The 19,250-nt window shown below is 40.7% G+C and overlaps 1 protein-coding gene across 3 annotated transcripts in view; it reads left to right on the forward strand.

Annotated features, from left to right (window-relative positions):
* The first annotated feature begins 1,048 nt into the window (after positions 1-1,048).
* ADAMTS5 (ADAM metallopeptidase with thrombospondin type 1 motif 5) overlaps positions 1,049-19,250 on the forward strand; it is a 48,429-nt gene continuing 30,227 nt past the window's right edge. For all 3 annotated transcript variants that reach the window (XM_037832936.1, XM_037832942.1, XM_037832949.1), the window contains exons 1-2: positions 1,049-2,696; positions 13,701-13,833. In XM_037832936.1, coding sequence (XP_037688864.1) covers positions 1,593-2,696; positions 13,701-13,833 — 1,237 coding nt within the window. In that variant the 5' untranslated portion in view covers positions 1,049-1,592. The remainder of the gene's footprint in view (positions 2,697-13,700; positions 13,834-19,250) is intronic.

Genomic DNA, 19,250 nt, shown 5'->3' on the forward strand with positions numbered 1-19,250 from the left:
TCCGAAGCAAAGGAAGTCCTAGGCAGCCGGGATTAAGTGACGGAATGTGGGCACTGGTGAAAGGTGCTCGGACTAAAGGGGGAGTCCGCCGTTGGCACACAAAGGCGCGGAGTTCCCAGACCTCCAGCGGCCCTGGCCTGGGGCACCGCAGCGCTCGGGGAGCAGGGACACGCCAGGAAGCGCCTGCGGCTCTCCGGTTGCCCGGCCCCTCTGCTGGTGGCCGGGAGAAGTTAGTCACCCGGAGCCCGAACCCGACGAGCGTCCAAGCTCGAAGAGGCCGGGGAATGGGAAGGGAGGTAACTCGGGACCGGGACGGCGAGGAGGAGGCCAAAGGAGCGCGGGGGCGCGAGGGCACACGGAAAGCTGAAAGCCCATCCTGGTGGATGCAGTGCCAAGGTCTGCGGGGGCAGAGCGCACGGGCATGCGAGGGGAAAAACATGCGACAGGAACTTCCTACCGAGAGAACGAAAAGCAGGCGAGAAGAAGGAAGGGAGAGACTTGAAATGTCTCAATAACTTTAAAAACACACCAAAACACCCGTTCAGGAGATGAGGTAAGCCGAGATTGGCCAACCCCGATTGGCTGTGAAATATCAGACCGACCCGGGGCCGCTGTGGCTTTAAATGAGGCCAAGGAAGTCTTCTGTTTTTCTTACCAAAATACTTTTTTTTCCTCCCCTCGCTCTTGCTCCCGCCCTCGTCCCTCCTTCCACCTCGCCGGGTCCCTTCCTCCTTCCCGGTCTCCCTTTCCTCGATCACCCTCCCCCTTCCTCCCCCATCTGATTAGGCGCGGAAGGGTTAGGGTGGGAGTGGTGGGGGAAGCTCTCCCTTTAAGAGGCAGCTTGCAGTGACGAATTGTTGAAATTGCCATTGCAGGATGGCATGCCGCTATAAATTCATTGTTCCACCTCCTCGCATCTTCACAGCGCTCGCGCTGCTCTCCGCGCTCGCAGCGGCCGACTGGGGATGAAGGCGAACAAGAAGACACCGCATCCGAAGGGACACAGACGCACCGCTTCACCGGCTCGCCGCAGGCCGCCCCCGGCATTTTTGTTTTAATTTTTTATGACTTTCCCCCTCGTCTTTCTTCCCTTCCGACTGGTTCCAGCAGAGCCAAGGAAAGCCACAAAATAAGAAAGGAAGTGGGCCCTGGAGCTTGAAACCCCCGCCGCCGGCTTGTCCTGAGGAGCCTGGGGCGGGAGGCAGCGCGCACCGGTTGTCCAGCCAGTGCGCGTCACCTTTCGTACTTTTCTTGGTGCAGCGATCGTGGGTGCATTGGGGTCGGAGTTGGAGTTTTTTCCTCCTGTCCCGTATTTGCTGAATCTCTACCACCGGCTTTTTTCTTTTATTTTCTAACCTCTTTCCCGGGCATGAACCCAAACATTTTTCCAAACCAACAAAGAAAAGTTCGCACGCTGGCACCGCGGTCGGGATAGGCTGGCGCTACCGCCGAGTAGCCCTCCCTCCGACACTTGACTCAACCTTGCTAGCAAGTGTGTGTGTGCCCCCTCCCCCGCCCCGGTAACTTCCTTAGCGAATAACAAATACCCATAAAGTCCCCATCCCGCAGCCCCTCCCCGCGGGCAGCGCACTATGCTGCTCGGGTGGGCGTCCCTGCTGCTGTGCGCGCTCCGCCTGCCCCCGGCTGCGACCGGCCCCGCCGCGGCACCTGCCCAGGATAAAGCCGAGCAGCCTCTGACCTCTGAAGCGGCCGCCCAGCCCCACTGGCGGCAGAGGGAGGTGGCGCAGGAGACGGCCGAGCCTCCAGGCCATCCGCACCCCCTGGTATCCCAGCGCAGGAGCAGCGGGCTGGTGCAGAACATTGACCAACTCTACTCGGGCGGCGGCAAGGTGGGCTACCTCGTCTACGCGGGCGGCCGGAGGTTCCTCCTGGACCTGGAGGAGGATGGTTCGGTGGGCGCCTCTGGCCTCGTGCCCGCAGGAGGCGGGACGAGCGCTCCCCGGCGCCACCGAGGCCACTGTTTCTACCGGGGCACTGTGGACGGCAGTCCCCGCTCGCTGGCAGTCTTTGACCTCTGCGGGGGTCTCGACGGCTTCTTCGCGGTCAAGCACGCTCGCTACACCCTGAAGCCGCTCCTGCGCGGACCCTGGGCGGAGGCAGAGGCCGGGCGCGTGTACGGGGACGAGTCCTCGCGAATCCTGCACGTCTACACCCGCGAGGGCTTCAGCTTCCAGGCCCTGCCGCCGCGCGCCAGCTGTGAGACCCCAGCGTCCCCGCCGGATCCGCGCCAGCGTCCTTCAGCGCACAGCAGCGCGGAATCGCGTGGCGCGCTGCCCCCGCAGCTCCCGGACCATTCTGTGCCCTCGCCAGCTGGGGTCCCTGGACCACAGACGTGGTGGCGGCGGCGGCGGCGCTCCGTCTCCCGGGCCCGCCAGGTGGAGCTGCTCCTGGTGGCCGACGCGTCCATGGCGCGGATGTACGGCCGGGGTCTGCAGCATTACCTGCTGACCCTGGCCTCCATAGCCAACCGGCTGTACAGCCACGCCAGCATCGAGAATCATATCCGCCTGGCCGTGGTGAAGGTGGTGGTGCTGGGCGACAAGGACAAGAGCTTGGAGGTGAGCAAGAACGCAGCCACCACTCTCAAGAACTTCTGCAAGTGGCAGCACCAGCACAACCAGCTGGAGGACGACCATGAGGAGCACTACGATGCGGCCATCCTGTTTACTCGGGAGGTAGGTCCAGCCTGGGTGGGTGGGCTCAGCACTGGTAAGGAGGCAGGTCTTGGTTTCTCATACAAATCCCGCAAACCTCCTGTTCCTATGGATTTGCATTTTCTTGCAGGAAACCCAGCTTGCCTCCGACTCTGCCCCTGAATTCAGGGTAGCCCCAGCAACGGTTCCCACCTTAAATGACCACCTAGTTAGGCATTCAATCATCAACCAGTTAGTCAGACAGGATGTCATCCAGTCTGAAATACAATAGCATAGGTGCATGAACATGAGAAGAAGGGACTGGAACGCTTTGGCAAGTGTACACAGTTAAATGGGAAGAGGGAAAAAGGACTGTTTGGGGAATTATGGGTCTGCTACTTTCCAATGTACCCAAAAATATAACCTAATATGATCTAATCCAACCTAATGGAAAGAGCTTGATGGTTCATCCAACATGGTCATTTTTAGCCCATGATCTTCCTTTGTAAAATGTCCATATCTTCTTACTTGGACCCTTTCTGTGACACAAGTGGAGGAATTAATTTCAGTAGGACTTGTTTCTCAAATCTGGCTTCCTAATGAAGTTCTTACATGTCTACCTGGGCAGAATCTCAGTTCCTGTGAAGGAATGGATGTGGGAGGGCAAAGAGATGTAGAAACCCAGTCAGCTGAGGGGAAAAACTTGTGATTTTTTTTTAGCACCTCCTTTGAGTAGTTCACCAGTGCACCACAGGCATCTGCCCCACTTCTCCTCAGCCGCCACTGAAGGGTCAAGTCCAGCTTGCATGTTTGGGTTTGGATTAGTATGATTCTGAAGCCCCAGTGTGGATGAATCTAGGCAAAGAGTCAACACATGAGGAAGGAATGTTTTCCCAGGATTTCCCCTTCTTAAGAAAATGTTAACAGGGAGAGTGATTCATCTTTCTAGGCCCAGAAGCCCTGGAAGGAACACAATATCTATTGACACAATCATTAGACAACTACCACCACATAAGTGTGACCTTCAGACACCAAGTCTAGGTTGGTTTTAAGCCCAGCTCGATCATAATTCTGAGCCTCAGACTTCACAACTCAACTGTGAAGTATAGTTTTAAGCCAGGTCTCTCAAATGCCTGGTAAGAGTTGACTTTTAAGGCTCATTCTTTAAGTGTTTGAGATCCATCCAGGAAAGATGAAAAAACTTGGAAATATTATGCAAAATCATGGTCCAAAATGGAGCAAACAGAGCAAGGATAGGAAATGAATGATGCATTGCTGGAGAATTCAGAATCCCAGGGCTCTACTACCTGTTTCTTCTATTTTTACCAGGGCACCCCTGGTAGGAAGGGAAAGTGTTGATAAATTTGGAGTGGAGAAACATTTGTGGTTCATGGAATAGACATAAATGTAAACCACATGTCAACAAAGACAGCAGAGGGCAGCAGTTTAGGGAGAACCTGGCAGTGCACAGCACTGTGCACAATGGAAAAAAAGTGATCTTCTGGAAAAAATCCTTTAATTTTGCTGCACAACATTAGTCTTTGAAATGGTAGAACATTCATCTTGTAGCCTTCCGTGTGAAATGAGATTCTCCTGTAAAACAATCCCTTTCATAATTGGTTTCTAAGTCTTTCTCTTTTTTTAAGTGACTTTCCATGCCTGGGTTTCCTTGCTTTGCTACATCACAAGAGGCTGCCTGCCAAGAAGGATGCTTGGGAGAGTTTATGGAAGGAGGTTCTTTAAAAGGAAGAGGAAAAACATACTTTTATAGGCATACTGCTCCAAATAGCGATTTTTTAGAGTTACCTTTCATATTTGACTACAAAGGCATATTGCATAATTTTAAAATAAATATAAATTGATAGAGAAAGCCCCATTCTCCTTCCCTCCTGTCCCTTATTTTCCTAATCACTTCCCAGAAAAAAAGGAAACTATTCAGAGATTCTAAATGATCCATCTATTGCTTTTCCTGGATTTTTTTTTCAGTAGTTAACATTTTCTTTTCTCTAAGCTCTGAAATGTATCAAAACATTTTAAATTGATAAAAGCAGTAGAAATAAATTAATGGTCTTTCTTAATAATATTGTAATAATGTACATTTTTGAAAGTAGTGTACACTTGGAAAATTTTTTACACTGGTCCCCCCTTGCCTCTTTGCCAAGCAGAAGCACACTTTTAGTAAAGCAAATCTCATTAAGTTTGAGATGTGTAGAAGTCTAGTATATACATCTAACTTGATGAGAACCAAACATTTGAAAAGCCTGTGTATTATGAATGTATATACCTAATTTAAAAGAGTGTTATTAATTAGGGAGTTGAGAAATATATTCCAAAAACTCTTATGCAGCATTCATCTGAGATTACTTCAAAATGTAAAGTTAATTTCCACCTAATGCTTCAAAATGTGAAAAACAAGAAGGCTGGAAGAAAAATAGTCTGAGTTTCTAGCTATCACATGGAAATCAAATATCTTAAGGCCTAAAGAAAAACTTTCATGGCTACTTCTTTTTCAATGAGAAATACCCAGAGTTGGCACCAGGATTCTACTTTTATAACACTGTTTTGAATGTAAGAAGTACGTTGCTTAGCAGCCAGACGCCAAGCCATCAAAACTATGTTTTGATGGGCTCTGAGCACTGTTCAAATTTTGTGTCCAGATGTCTTCTCCTAAATTGCTTGTTTTTCAGGCATGAAGCAAATGTGTGAGGATGTTTTCCACCCCTGTTTGCTACCCGAGGCCACCTTGAACATTGTGTTTGAGAGTCAGCAGAATAGTGTTAGTAATTCATTTATCAAACTAGCACATTTCCCTGTCTATACTAGCACTCTGGCACACTTCTAATTAAAGAAACTGAGCACCCATCAATTTTCTGGCATAGGAGCCATTTTCATTTTGGAGCAGCACTTATGCTGGAAATCACACTACTTCTGCCATCAAACAGTAGAAATCTGATCTCTCCAGGATTTAATTTTGCTTTTCCAGAACGTTTCTTGGTTCCTGGCTTCCTCTTTTACTTTAAAACAGTTTCTCTAAGGACAGACTGTTAAATGCATTTCATAGACCATTCGTCCTTTTAGAAACAAAAGCCATACCTGCTTGATAACAAGCCTTAGTATTGTTTACCATCCCTCTACCCATACACACCTCCAATGAAAGCCTTGCTCTTTTGTGTCTGTCAGGCGTTGGCTTGAAGTTGAACCATCTCTATGACCATGCAGTATAAAAGGTTCATTGACTTTCATTAATTATCTGTTTTCCAGTTAATACTTTAAAACCCCTTTTCTGTATTTTGCCTTCTGATGTTGGGCTGGTACTCAGCCAACAGCATTTCTCCTTTATTAAAGCTGGCTCTTTGTTAGGTTCTGACAACAGAGGGCGCTAGAGGGAGACTGGAAACCCGGAAGAGGGAGAGGGATTTGCTTTTTTACAAAATTTGTTTACTGCCTAGACTGATTGATGCAGTCACATATTTGAGTGCAATTCTCATTTAAAGTCAAAAGTGAACCCTTATCAGGTAATCATAGGCTATAGGTTAATCCCAATCAATAAAACACTAAATAACCCAGATATGGGAAACTGGCAGTGGATTAACAGGCTACAGTTGGGAATTTTTAAATAAATTGTGACAAATATTCTGAAAAAAAATTAAAGTCTGTTAGAGACAGTACACCACAAGACACAAGACCTATTTCATTGTTGTATTTTCACATTCAGTTTATGTTTGTAAGCACCTCTTACATGTGAGACATTAACTAGTTTTAGGCAGCAAGATGGAAAATACCTGATTCCTGCCCACTGGAGCTTAACACTAGGGACAAGAAAGCAGATACACACATAAACCACTGTAATGTAAGGATAACTGATCAATGCTATTCTAAACAAAGTCTGTGAGAGGAAAGGGGAGGAGACAATCAATTCTCCTAGTGGATCTTTCTATAGGTTTCATTGCCAATGTAGAATCAAATTAATCCTCAAAGGATGGATAGATTTGATTTGGATTCAACCAACACTTACTGAATATTTCTTAGGTATTTTCCAGGGCCATAAACCATTTTATGTTTATGCATCCATAGCATCATTATCTTAATTTGGCGGTAAGAATATTCATGCAAGGAGAAAAGGAGATAATCTCAGAGTAACAGAGCTGGCAAATGCAGAGAGAGAAAATAGTCCTTTCAAGTGCTCTCTAAATTAAAAATATTTTGACTTATTTATTCAAACATTCAATATGTTCCTAACAGTCAGGGAGGGATTCCGAGCTTTAACTAAAAAGCAGCCCCTCTGCTAAGAATCTATTCCAGGAAACAAACAAGAAAGTGGATAATTGCTGTACCAAGTGATGAGTTTTATGATAGATGTGGGCATAAGATATCATGGTTGTACATAGGAAGGTCACCTAACCCATACTCCAGTGTGTCTCGAAGGGGGTGGAGGGTTGGATGGAGACTCTGATGGCTTCCTTAACAACTGAATTCAATTTCAGAGAAAGAGCAGGAGTTAGCCAGACCCAAAGGAAGTGGTAGGCATCACAGACACAGCAAACTGTCATATGCAGTGGCTCACGGGTGATATGGTGATTCTACAAAATGTAAGTACTTGAAATGTGATAAGGCAAACAATATGTAGACAGGATGGCAATAGATTAACCTGGCGGGAATAATGAAGACCAGATTATTAAAGAAATTGTATGCCATTCTAAGTGGTTTAAGTTGTAATTTATAAATGCATTGGGACTTTGTGGACAGAGCATTAATGGGCAAACAGCAGTGACCAGATGTGTATTCTGGAATGAGCCTTCTAGCCAAAGGAGTTGGACCGGATCCTGGGGAATCCTTTCATGGCTGTTTCAGTAATCTTCAAGAGGTCACTGGAGGAGGTCTGAACTCAAGCAGTGGCGCTAGGAATTGAAAGGCAGTGTTCCAATCAAGAAATGTTAAAGACAGGTGAATGTGAATATTTTGAGCTTAGCTTTGGTTGCCAAAAAGTTGATGAGATATGCAGCAAATAGACAGGAGGAAGTATGAGGATGCAGTGAAGGCTGACAGGAAGGCTGGGGTTGCATTGTGCATCATTCTGGATGACAGGCTAGGGTCAGTGGGTCCTCTGCCTTCAGGAGGAATCATCAAAAATTTCAAGTTTTTCGGGAGCAGAGGAATCTTAGAAGATCTGTGCTCTAAGCAGATAACTGGCTATGCCAGTGGCTTGGGAAAGCAAAGGAACCAGTGAGAAGTTTCAGGTGATAGTAGAGGCAGGAAGGAATAATGGAAGGCATGAGAAAGGGAGGACAACTACATGAGATATTTGGTACGTGAAGTCAGTTACTTCACTGACAGATCAGATGTGGCAGGTGAGGGAGAGATGTAAGTTAACAACGTCACCAGGTTTCTTATCCAGCGCTTCCATTTTCTTGTTTTATAGAATATCTTTCTCAGTGCATTTTGTATATTTAATATGTCTCTAAATCATTGGGTTTTACTAAGCCTACCATAGAGAAGAAGATCATGCTGTTCTTTATTTGTTGCAGAAAAGCAACTTGCTTGAGCACATACTGATACCAAACCAAAGCAAACCACAAAATGTTTTTCTTTCCACAAAATGTTTGCTTCAACCAGATTTATGGAAGTTTTCATTCAGAAAATGGAAGTCACTTTTAGGTGGAAGTGAAACAGATTGTCTATGTCCAGTTCAAGGAGGCAGAATGGAGCTTTTTAAATGAAGCAACTGCATTTGATTAAAAAAAACAAAAAGATAGAAATAGTAATTCCTAAACTGTGATGAAAATAGTAATTCTTAAACTATGATGAAAGTCAGACTGACTCTAAGCTATAGCAATGTCCTATCTAATTCGCCCACACTGTAAAAACTTCTAATATTTGTAATAGTCCATGCTTCAAATCCTTCCTCTGTCTCAGAAGCCTCCATGGTTTGCAATAGATAAAATCATCTCTGAGGTGAGCAAAAAATCCACATTTGGAATCAGGGTGAAGAAAAGCCTTTTCACTCATTAAATGCTCACACTTGAATGTTTACCCAATTTCCATGTATTCTCAGACTGGAAACTTTTGATACACATACCAGAGAGGAATGCAGAATTCTAAGAAAAATCCTAAATAAGCAAATATCCTCTTTGTTACCTGCCTACCTTTCTTTCTTCGTGTCTCCCTTACCTCTTTTAAATCCCAAATTTTCCGTCACATTACATTTAAATCCCAAATTGTCCCTCACATTACATTTAATATTGCACATTACATTTAATATTGCTAATTGATACATTATAAAAAGAAAATCTATTAACCCAAATCAGAAGACAGCGATGATAGTGGCAAACTCCTTGCTTACTTCTGGTTACAGCGACATACCCCACCTTCATCCCAGTATATCAAAAATCCAAGAATCAGCAACTACAGCTTGAAAGTGCATTTTTATTAGAGGTAATTTTAAATATCTTTCTCTTTTTATATCCTCAAGTCTAAATCATTGTGGACCACAGAATTTTGAAATAAGTTGAGATGTATGAATTGTGCTAGAAATCCAGCTCAATCCAAGGGCAGTATGAAAAAGCAATAAAAGCACTGGCAGGTATGAAAATAAAGAAACCTGGCCTTATAAATTTTCTGGTTCTCATTTCAACTTAGAAATGTAATCAGTAAAGTAAATGTTGACAATAACACATCTATTATAGTTAATTTAACTATATCATAATGAAGTAAATTCAGGAATTGGAGTGTTTAGATCTAGGTTTGAATTTCAGCTTCACCAGTCTCAAGCTTTGAGACTTTGTTCAGTAGCCCCTTAGCTTCATTTCTTTATCTATAAATTACAGGGAATACTACAAATCTGTAATGTTTTAGGCAAATATTAATATATGCATAGGTGAAACAAACCATGCCTGGAGATCACCAGGTCCAAATTCCTTATGTTAATGATGAATGAACTTCCTCTCAAAGCCTATGAATGGTTTACTTAATGCTTTTTACTGATAGAGTTGGAAATAAAAAACCATCTGCCTTCCATGCACTGTCTCTAGTCAGCTGCCATCCCCTTCTTCTTATTTAACATTTCTCAGAGAAGATTTCTTATCTTGAAATTCTGGGCCCAGCCTGTCTTCTCAGTTTCATCTCCTAGCCTTTCACTGAACAAGACTTGTACTCCAGTCACAACACACTTCTTGTCATCCCCTAAACAGATCATGCTTTTTGCCATCCCATGATGTTTCCATTAGTCTTTCTTTTTTTAATGCAGTTTTACTGAGATATATTCACAAACCAGATAATCATCCAAGATGTACAATCAGTGGTCATGGTATCATCATATAGTTGTACATTTGTCACCCCGATTTTTGAACATTTTCATTACCCCCCCCCAAAAAAAACAAAAAACTAAAAATAAGAATAAAAATAAAAACATCTCCAAACATCCCATACTCTTTACCACCCCATTATTTATTTATTTATTGTTTTTATTTAGTCTTTCTTGTTAGAATTCATCCAAGATTGTCAAACTTCTATTCAACCCTCAGGATCCAGTCACCTCCTTTGAGACACCTTTATTAATTCCCCCAAGGCAAGTTGGTCACTTCCTCTTCCATACTCTTTCAACAGTCTGTTCAGGATAGCACATTGGACTTTTCTTCCCTCTTGAAATATCTGTTTTGCCTACCAGTTCATGATGTCTTCTAAGGGTCAGGACAGATCAGATCTTTCTTACTACAGTGTCAACACTTAGTACGCTGTCTGACGGATTGTAGGCAGAGTTTAATACTCTTCTGTGCCCTTTCCTAAAGCTCCATGGTTGCCGTTACCCGGTGGTAGTATCTATAGAAACAGAAGTTGCTGATATTTAATTCTAGACTCTCCTGTACAAGGTGTTTGTCCTTAATTTTGGCTGCTGTTGCTACAGTTGAGATATCAGCCCTTATCAGCCTTTACATGTCTCTAGCCCCTTACCTTAGAACATTTATGCTCCATGGGAGTTCAAGTCTTCAGTCCAGGCAAGAAATCCCATAACTGTCATTATTTTTTCCACTTTGCACATTCATCTCTGTTTCATTTTCCCTGCCTGGTACTGACCACTGGGATGGTCTTCTGGGCATCTGCTTATTAAGGCAGTGTTCTTGGCAGGCTCTCTGCCTCTCATCCCTAAGAATAGGTCTCAAGTATCAAACCTAAATCCCATGGCAAATCACAGACTTTGCCATATTCATAGTCCTCTGAAAGATCATACCTGGTAAATTGTCATAATGCCCATGACCTCCCTGTCAAATCATTTTGGTCTTACAAACCATCTCAGCAATATTTTTCAGTTGGACATGATGTCCTAATCATGTCCCCTGGCCAATACCTACCTACATTACATCTCTCCATACTCTTGCAACCCTCAGCTTTTACTGAATATTCCATTGCATTGCCTTCTCCACACCACAATGATAAGATATTGATCATCTAAGAAAAAAGCCATCTTTAACATGACAAAGATGTAAGTGACCTTCACATCACACTGACCAAGCAGAAAAGCTCTTGTAGCACTTTTAATTCATTCACCTCTTATGTGGATATTTTATGTGATTCACATTTCTTCAGAATTCCACTTCCTCTAGATTATCCTGCATATATAATATACTGTTTATAATCAATTATGTATATATAATCAGTTGCTTCCAATGGTATCTTTACTCCTGAATTTTTAAAAACAGTAATTCTTATAAACTGTATATAAGGTTTGAACCTGAATTCTGTTGGTTAAAAATCACCAACAGAAGATATATGTTTGTGTGATATGCTGTATTCTTAATGATTTCATACAGGAGGTGTATTTTAAGCCATTGGGATCACATTGAAACACAAAGAAATTCAGATTCCATTGTAAATCTTGAGGATGAAATAATACTTTTGCTGCAAAGTTTAGAAAATTGTATGAGTGAGATGAAAATGTTACCAGTTTATGTAATTACAGTTTTAGAAATAAATAAATTGTGACTGTGTGGTCAAGGTGTTTATCAGTGTGGTTAAAAAAATAACAAGTGCTTCTGTTCATAATTTTGTCACATGCACACATTTCTATGGCAAAGGGTCAAATGCAATAAATGCAATTCAAGGATGATAAGGAGAGTTGATAGTCTCTAATGAGTAATTGACTACAGTAAAACAAAGAGATATTAAGAATTGATATTAAGAATCCAATTTAAACTCCATTCAGAACAGGTGGGCTACTTTCCTTTGCTGTGGCACTTCATCTGAAGCTTATCAATGAAATATGGAGTAAGAAGGAGACATTTAATTCTTAGATTTTTATTATTTGAAGACAATAAACAGCAAATTTTGAAGATAAACATCAAAAAGTATATGTGTTCAGAAATGACCCCACAGTGTTCAGCATCTCACTTAAACCAGGACCTGGGTCTTTGGTCTTGGAGTTACTAAAATGATTGGGAGGAAAACAATTAAAAATGTATTGGACTATATTATTATCTCAAAGACTGATTATTATGCAGAAGTGTGTTCCAATTTCAATTTTAAAAACTACTAATTTGTTCCCAACAGCTGTAATTTGGGATCCCCTGGGATGACATATGAGGATACACAGGAAACTTTAGAAGGGTACTGTTGGTTTGGTGGCTTGATTCACCAAGGCTACTTGGCCTAGGTTTCCACTGTCTGAAGCTACAATAACATGGTGACTTCACTAATTCATCACAGCTTACAACTCGTACAACACAATAAGGACCTGAAATGCACTAAAGAGAAGAGCTTAGGATATATCTTCCAAATATTCTTCACCTTGGTTGGATTTTTTTGCAGCAAAATTGCCTGGAGGCTGGCAAAGTCCTGTTCAGCATACAGCATGTTAAAAGTATGTGAGGTCTGCATTACACCTGACTGTATGTCACCATTCAATTCAATTATATGATTGTTAAGTTCCTACGGTAAATCAGACATGGTAGTAGTTGTTGGAGATACAAAGATGATAGCTGTAATATATGCATAGCTTATTATTTCAGCTAGCAAATGCCATCTTTCACAGTAATTAATATTTTAAAAAATCTATGGCTCACTAGAAATACTATTTTTCTTTTTGGCATATAGATGTACACTCTGTTCATTAATTTATTTCCAGTGAAACCTAGTCAAACACAAGAAATTCTGATGTTGATTGATGCTCAGATGGCATTTAAGGTAAGGTACATCATTAGCAACTCTGTCATGAAAAAAAATTTGGCCTATATTTTCTCTTTATGCTTGATATCTTAATATTATTGCTGTCCCTTTCATCTAAATCAATAATTTTTAACCATTCATGAGATGTGATAATATTCCCCTTTGAGAATCTCTTCAAAGCTATGGAATGTTACACCAGAAAAATGCATACTCATAATATCTTACATATAATTTCTGAGAATTCAAAGACCTCACAAAGATCAGGTTGAGGAATACTATATTAAATGCTGTAAGAGTGCACAAATTGCTGAAGATAGGATCTACACAGCTTATCTTAAGAGTCCTGTGAAATTACAACTCAGTTTGGAAATGAAGAGAGGGTCTTTCGAGGAATTGTTTATCATTAAAATTTAATTTCCAATCCAAATTACTGATAAATTTGAATTCTGCCACAAATGTGTGGTCGCAGTTTGCCCACGTGATGGAAAATAAATTCTTAGGCCAGGATCCGGATAAATTTAACATGGATTTAGGTCAGAATAGTAGGGCTTTCCTAAGCATGACCATATGTGAAAGTGATCTGTGACAGACTTGCTTGCAAATATGCATTACAGCTTTGTTAAGGCTGAGGCAGCCCCTGAAGGACAAACTACAATCCTAAGGCGTCTTTTTAAGTATAATTGTGTCCCCATCATCCTTCCTTGCTTTGGGCCCAAGAATTGTTTAGAAATGTCGCTGCCTTGAGTTTGTCCTTGGAACATTTCCAGAGACGAACAGGTGACACTGTAAACATATCCCAGTCTTGCCATTTGGGGTGAGCAAGTGGCTGTACATGGTGGCTCCTTCTGGATGTAAATTGATTTTAATGATTTCTTTCTTTCTCCTGGGCAGGATTTATGTGGGCATCATTCATGTGACACCCTGGGAATGGCAGACGTTGGGACCATATGTTCTCCGGAGCGCAGCTGTGCTGTGATTGAAGACGATGGCCTCCACGCAGCTTTCACCGTGGCTCACGAAATTGGTATGCAGCGCCTTTTTTCTTCCCCCGCCAAATCAAACACTTGTAACAGCTGCAGCAGGAACCAAAATACTTGGCAATTAATTCCAGATTTCTCCTGGTTCAGATGTACCATCGGGGATGAAATTTGTTTATATTTGCACTTTAGGGTGAACTAATAAAGAGAGGGAAGGCAAAAGCAGGGACCCCGTAGATGTTTCCTTTCTGACAGTGTCATTTAAAAGGTTAAGAGAAATTCACTGCTGCTACTGTCTTCTTTACTATCTTTTAAAGCATCCCTAAATGACTCTTGGTTGAAATTTGTCACAGTTGACTCTGGAATGCGGGGATGTCTTTTTAGAAGTGACTGAAGGTAGTATTGGCTCATCCAGGGCTAATAAGTTTGCACAGAAATTTAAGAGGTTTTACTCCACTGGGCCTGATACCAGTAAGCTCCTGACAAAGGTAATCAATTGTTTAGGGTAAACATTCTTGTCTGGTTTTTAATAACAAAGAAAAAGAAACCAAGCCCAACACTCAACAGTATTTGTTTTAAAATGTTGCTTGCCTTATTTGTTTTAAGAAAACACATCTAAATCCTAAAATTGTAAATTTAGAAATAATAGAGGAAAAATACCTCTATGATTAGGAATGTCTTTCTTAATCATTGACCAAGGTTGTTAAGTGAATGAGAAGTCTGCTTACTACTTAGAATTAGAAGTTAGAATTGGACACATCTGGGCTCAATTCTTACTAATATCCCTTTTACCTGTATCACATTGGTCTAATTATTTAAACTCTGAGCCTCAGTTTTCATATCTGAAATACATGGATAATATTGCCTATTTGGGTTCAAATTTGGGAGAGTACGGAAACAAGCTATTATTTATATCCATGTATACTTCTACTTCACATTTTAGTTAAATAGTTCATTTGCTTTTTTAATGAATGTGTCACTTTTTTATGGGGCAAAGTATGGTTTGATAATTATTGTGCTTGATTTTTTTGCTGTATTTTTATCAGACATATTTAGCTCTTTTATTTTTTTACAAAACCATCATTTTTACATGGAAATTAAAATCTCTTTTTCACTTTCCTCATAGGCAGTGAACGTTTTTACAAGGTCTTGATTTCTAACTGCTATGTTTTCTTTGGGGAGTTAAAATAACTTCTAATCAAAGATATAACAGAATAACTCAATATATTGCAACAGTAAAACAAATTAGTAGTAAAATTTCAATTCTTAAGTATTAGTCATTACTTTAATTTTCCTGACATGCTTCTTACCATCCAAGCAAAATAAACACAAATATCACAAGCCTTACTGTAAATACTTGTCCATCAGTATCACTGATAATAATTCATTTCAACACTCTAATTAAGTGATGGTCTTTGGCTTCAGGAGCAAAAGCTCTGAGATGGAGTCCCAGCTCTGCCTCTGGGTCCTCTGTTTTAGTTGTTTTATTTCAAGAAATTCATCAAGCATTTGGATCCCCGTACCTTCCCCTATAGAAAACACTAATAATGAGGCATGGCTCTTGTGCGGTCCATTAGAAAAGCTAGAGTGTTTAAAAATGTTTTTAAAACTCCAAAATGCTGTGTATTCATGCTGTTCAAGAGACTTGTGTCCTCAACTATCTTTTACTCAACCTATTAAACTAACTGATAAAAATACAGCCTACCACAGATCATTAGCCAGTATTTATTACAGATATATGTATGTAAATCAGTGAATTAGCGGAAGAAAGCAAGAGCTGTCCAAGGTAATGTTCTGATTCTGCAGTGCAAACTAAGAAAAATTAGTCCAAGCATTCAAGAAATTCATAATTATACAGAGGAGATTTTAAAAGTACAACAATAATTCATCACTGTTGTTCAGAATCAGAGAAGCTCCATAAGAGAGGTTTTACATCCCTGGGAAGGCAGAGGCAGGTTCATCTCAGGCTGGGTGGCAGAGTGATGGGGAATGAGCAACCGAGTTGATGTTGGTATCATTTATTCCGATAATTCTGAGCCTTAAATCTGGGTCTTCTAAGAGAGAGGTTACAAATTCTGTGAAGGAAGGGCTATTTCTCACTTCTCTCCTGTAGTGACTTGTTTCACACACTGACAGTATCTTGGAAGCTTCCCATTAAGAGAACCTGTGTGGAAGTAAATAATGCACCTTCTTCAGAGCTGCTTTAATGCTGAAGCCAACTTAACTTGGCTAGAGGAAGATCCTTCTAGAACCACCTTTCCTACCCTCCTGTGTTCCTAAGCTAAGGGTCTCGGTAACTCAGGCAGATGCAGTCTGAGATGTAGGACACCAGATGCTGGTGAGAATGAAAGTTATAGTAATATGTTTATAATATATAAATGTATTTGTATATCATATATTTATAGATTAATATAATTATGATATGTATATATGCTATATATACATATTTATGCAAGAAAACAATGGAGGAAGAATGTAGACTCTTATATGCAAATCCAAGGCTGAATCTTTGATAAATGACTATGCCCTTGTGTCTGCTTTAATTTCTTGGTAGGATCATCTCTCTTTGCTTCTTTGGAATTCTTTAAAAATCATTCTCCAGTAAAGCACTGCCTACCTAATTTCCCTACCTATGTTATATATGACCTAATCTGAGAAATTTAGTCTGGTGATAAAGGAATATGGACTTAATTTTCCCTTCACAAAAGGATCTGGCTTTCATTCACATCATTTTCTAATTGCTTTATTTTTTAATTTTACTTTTCACTTAAAAATTATGAACATGAGTTATAAAGAATGAGCCATAAAAGATTTAGGGAAAATTACCTTACAAAATATTACCCAATCATTTGTTTAGTATGATAGTCTTGCCACTATAGCCTGTGTGATCTCATGTGATGCAGCTCACTAAGGTGTTTCCAGGGCTTTATTTTTGGAGTGTTGCAAGAAGCCATCAGCCTGGGCTAACCATGCTCAGTATTCTAATTCTACTTCATTTATCTCATGTAATTGCTCCTCTTCTCTTTTATTAGGCATTCACTACTTTTCAGATTTGGAGGATATGTGTACAAGCTGGGTATGGTGATGAAAATGTCAATATGAAACCTCATTTTACCAGATTGCTTTGAATCTGCTTGAGCCTCATTCCAAAATGTGCAATTTGCTTCATGCAAACAAACAGTGCAAATATGTTATTGAGCTCAAAACATAAGCTGTGAAGAAAATTTCCAGGCTGCTCCCATACTTTTTCTATGGATTTCTTCTACAAACAGTGAAAGGGCACATTTGATTTAAAAACAAAAACAAAAACAAAAACACCTTCTTTAACTGACTTACATGCTGTTATGGGAGTGCCCTACCATTTTCTCTTTCTATATATGGTTTAAAATACAAACTTAGCTCCATTTTATGCTCAAAGCAAATTGAATCAAAATAGTCTTTGTTCTTTTACCATCCCCCACACCCCTGCCATATCAAATTTTCCTAAATTGAGAATTAACATGTAAGATAAATAGAGGCAAGCCTGAAGTCCCTACCTTGAATCTTTTTGTTTAATCCAAGGAGTTAAATTACCTAAAATCAGAATGGCATGGGTTAAATAAACAATGCTGAAAAGCTACTGTTTTTTTAAGTACCACATGATAATTAGACACTTCTCTTTTCCTGCAAATTCTTCCTAAAAAGGAGCTGGATTTTGGAAGTATATAGCCAAATGATATCAATATAGGCTTCTGGAAAACAAAGCTTGAATTACTGGAGACTCTGCATGTCAACATTGACTAAATTGTTAAAAGACATTTAAAAAAGTTGCTTTAAACATCAAGAACACAGTTTCCATCCCTGGACCTTGGTTGAGGCTAGAATCAGATGATAACTATTTTACAATCCAAACATGAATAGTAGAACATTTTCTAGAGAATGCACGTTTACATTTTGTGCTTATATTTTTCTTGGGTTGAATTTTTATTATTGACTTGTAATAATAAAGATTGCACCTGCTACACACATGGTTCTTTAATAATTTCATTGAGGTGGGGCCGGTTTCTAAGTTGCTAGGGGGAACAATCTGAATTTATTTGGATGAATGAAATCCATAGTTTGCAAACATGCCTAAGCTTTCCTTTATAGTAGTTGATTACAAAATGTGCTAAGTAAATCTCTCCATTACGAGAGATTCTAAAATGCTTTCTAAGCTAAAGTCAGATGTTTAAAAAAAATTCCAAGCCAAGTATTCAGCTGGAGACTTAGGAAGTGGTTGAGACATAACAGCATTGCTGCCTGGGTTTTGCTGTGGTTGGAGGGTGTTCTCTGGTTATGCTGATGTGTGTGTGACTGTGCCCCCATAGAAGCTTAGATGAAACAAGGCCATGTTTTGAAAAGCTGCAGAGGCCCTTGAAACCCCATAGACCAAAGCCAAGTGCACAGAATCAGATGTCAGGACTAGCCATGAGATGTGAAGTAAGAAGGAAACTAGAATTCAACTTAGTATTTTACCCCTGAAACCATCGCTTTAATCGGCACAAACTGAGCATTTTTCTCTATCCAGTTTGGAACAAGGCCACACTGTGTCTTTCTTGCCCCCTAGATGAAAGGTGAGAATAGGTCTTTGCTCTATGCCAAGCAGCATTGAGAGGTTTAATGTTTATAGCCAGTTTTTAAAAAAATCAAATTTCAGTGAATGTGTCTCTAGGCCTATAGTTTGGCACATGTGTAGAAAGCCAGCAAGTTGATATTGGTATAAAAAGTAAACCTATCACCCACTTACTACATGAGTTTTCCTCTTATGATTAGAGAATATCCCTTTTCCTCCCAAATCAAGAGTGTCTAGGAATATCAAAATTTATTCAAAACCACTGAAGTCTAGGATTCTGTAATTAAACATATAACAAATTCAGGATCTCAGTGAGAACAATAAAGTTAGCTATCAATTACTGAGCACTTGCTGTATGTCCAGCATATATTCTAAGCACTTTGAGTCTTTTATCTTTTTTATTCCTCACAAATGCTATGAGTTAGTACTGCTGGTGGATGACCCCACAGAGGAGGAAATTGACAACCCAAGAAGTTGGGAAACTGGTCCAAGGTCAACAACTAGTAAGCCCAAGATTTTGATGACTATCTTGCAATGGTTTGTTAAGCAGTGTTCATGTTGAAGGATAATAATCTTGAATTTGATACAAAAAGTTGTTCACAGCTAAGGTCAAGCTGAAAAAAAAAGTTTTTCTTCTCCCTTCTAAATCACATCATTTATACTACATTTGCCACTTAATGTTTAGTGTTGTGAAACAGGAGCTTATAGAGTTTTATCACTGTATGTAAGGGATTATGTTCAAATAGACATGCACAATCCAGTTATTGGAGATGGTTCCCTGCTTGGAGGATTCTAGATCCTGATCCCATGTGAGCTGTTGACTCACTTTTCAACCCTTGGCAAGACCTCCTTGAATCTCAGTAATCCCTGGTG

This window comes from Choloepus didactylus, chromosome 1 (genome assembly GCF_015220235.1).
Source record: "Choloepus didactylus isolate mChoDid1 chromosome 1, mChoDid1.pri, whole genome shotgun sequence".
Classification (NCBI taxonomy): Eukaryota; Metazoa; Chordata; class Mammalia; order Pilosa; family Megalonychidae; genus Choloepus; species Choloepus didactylus.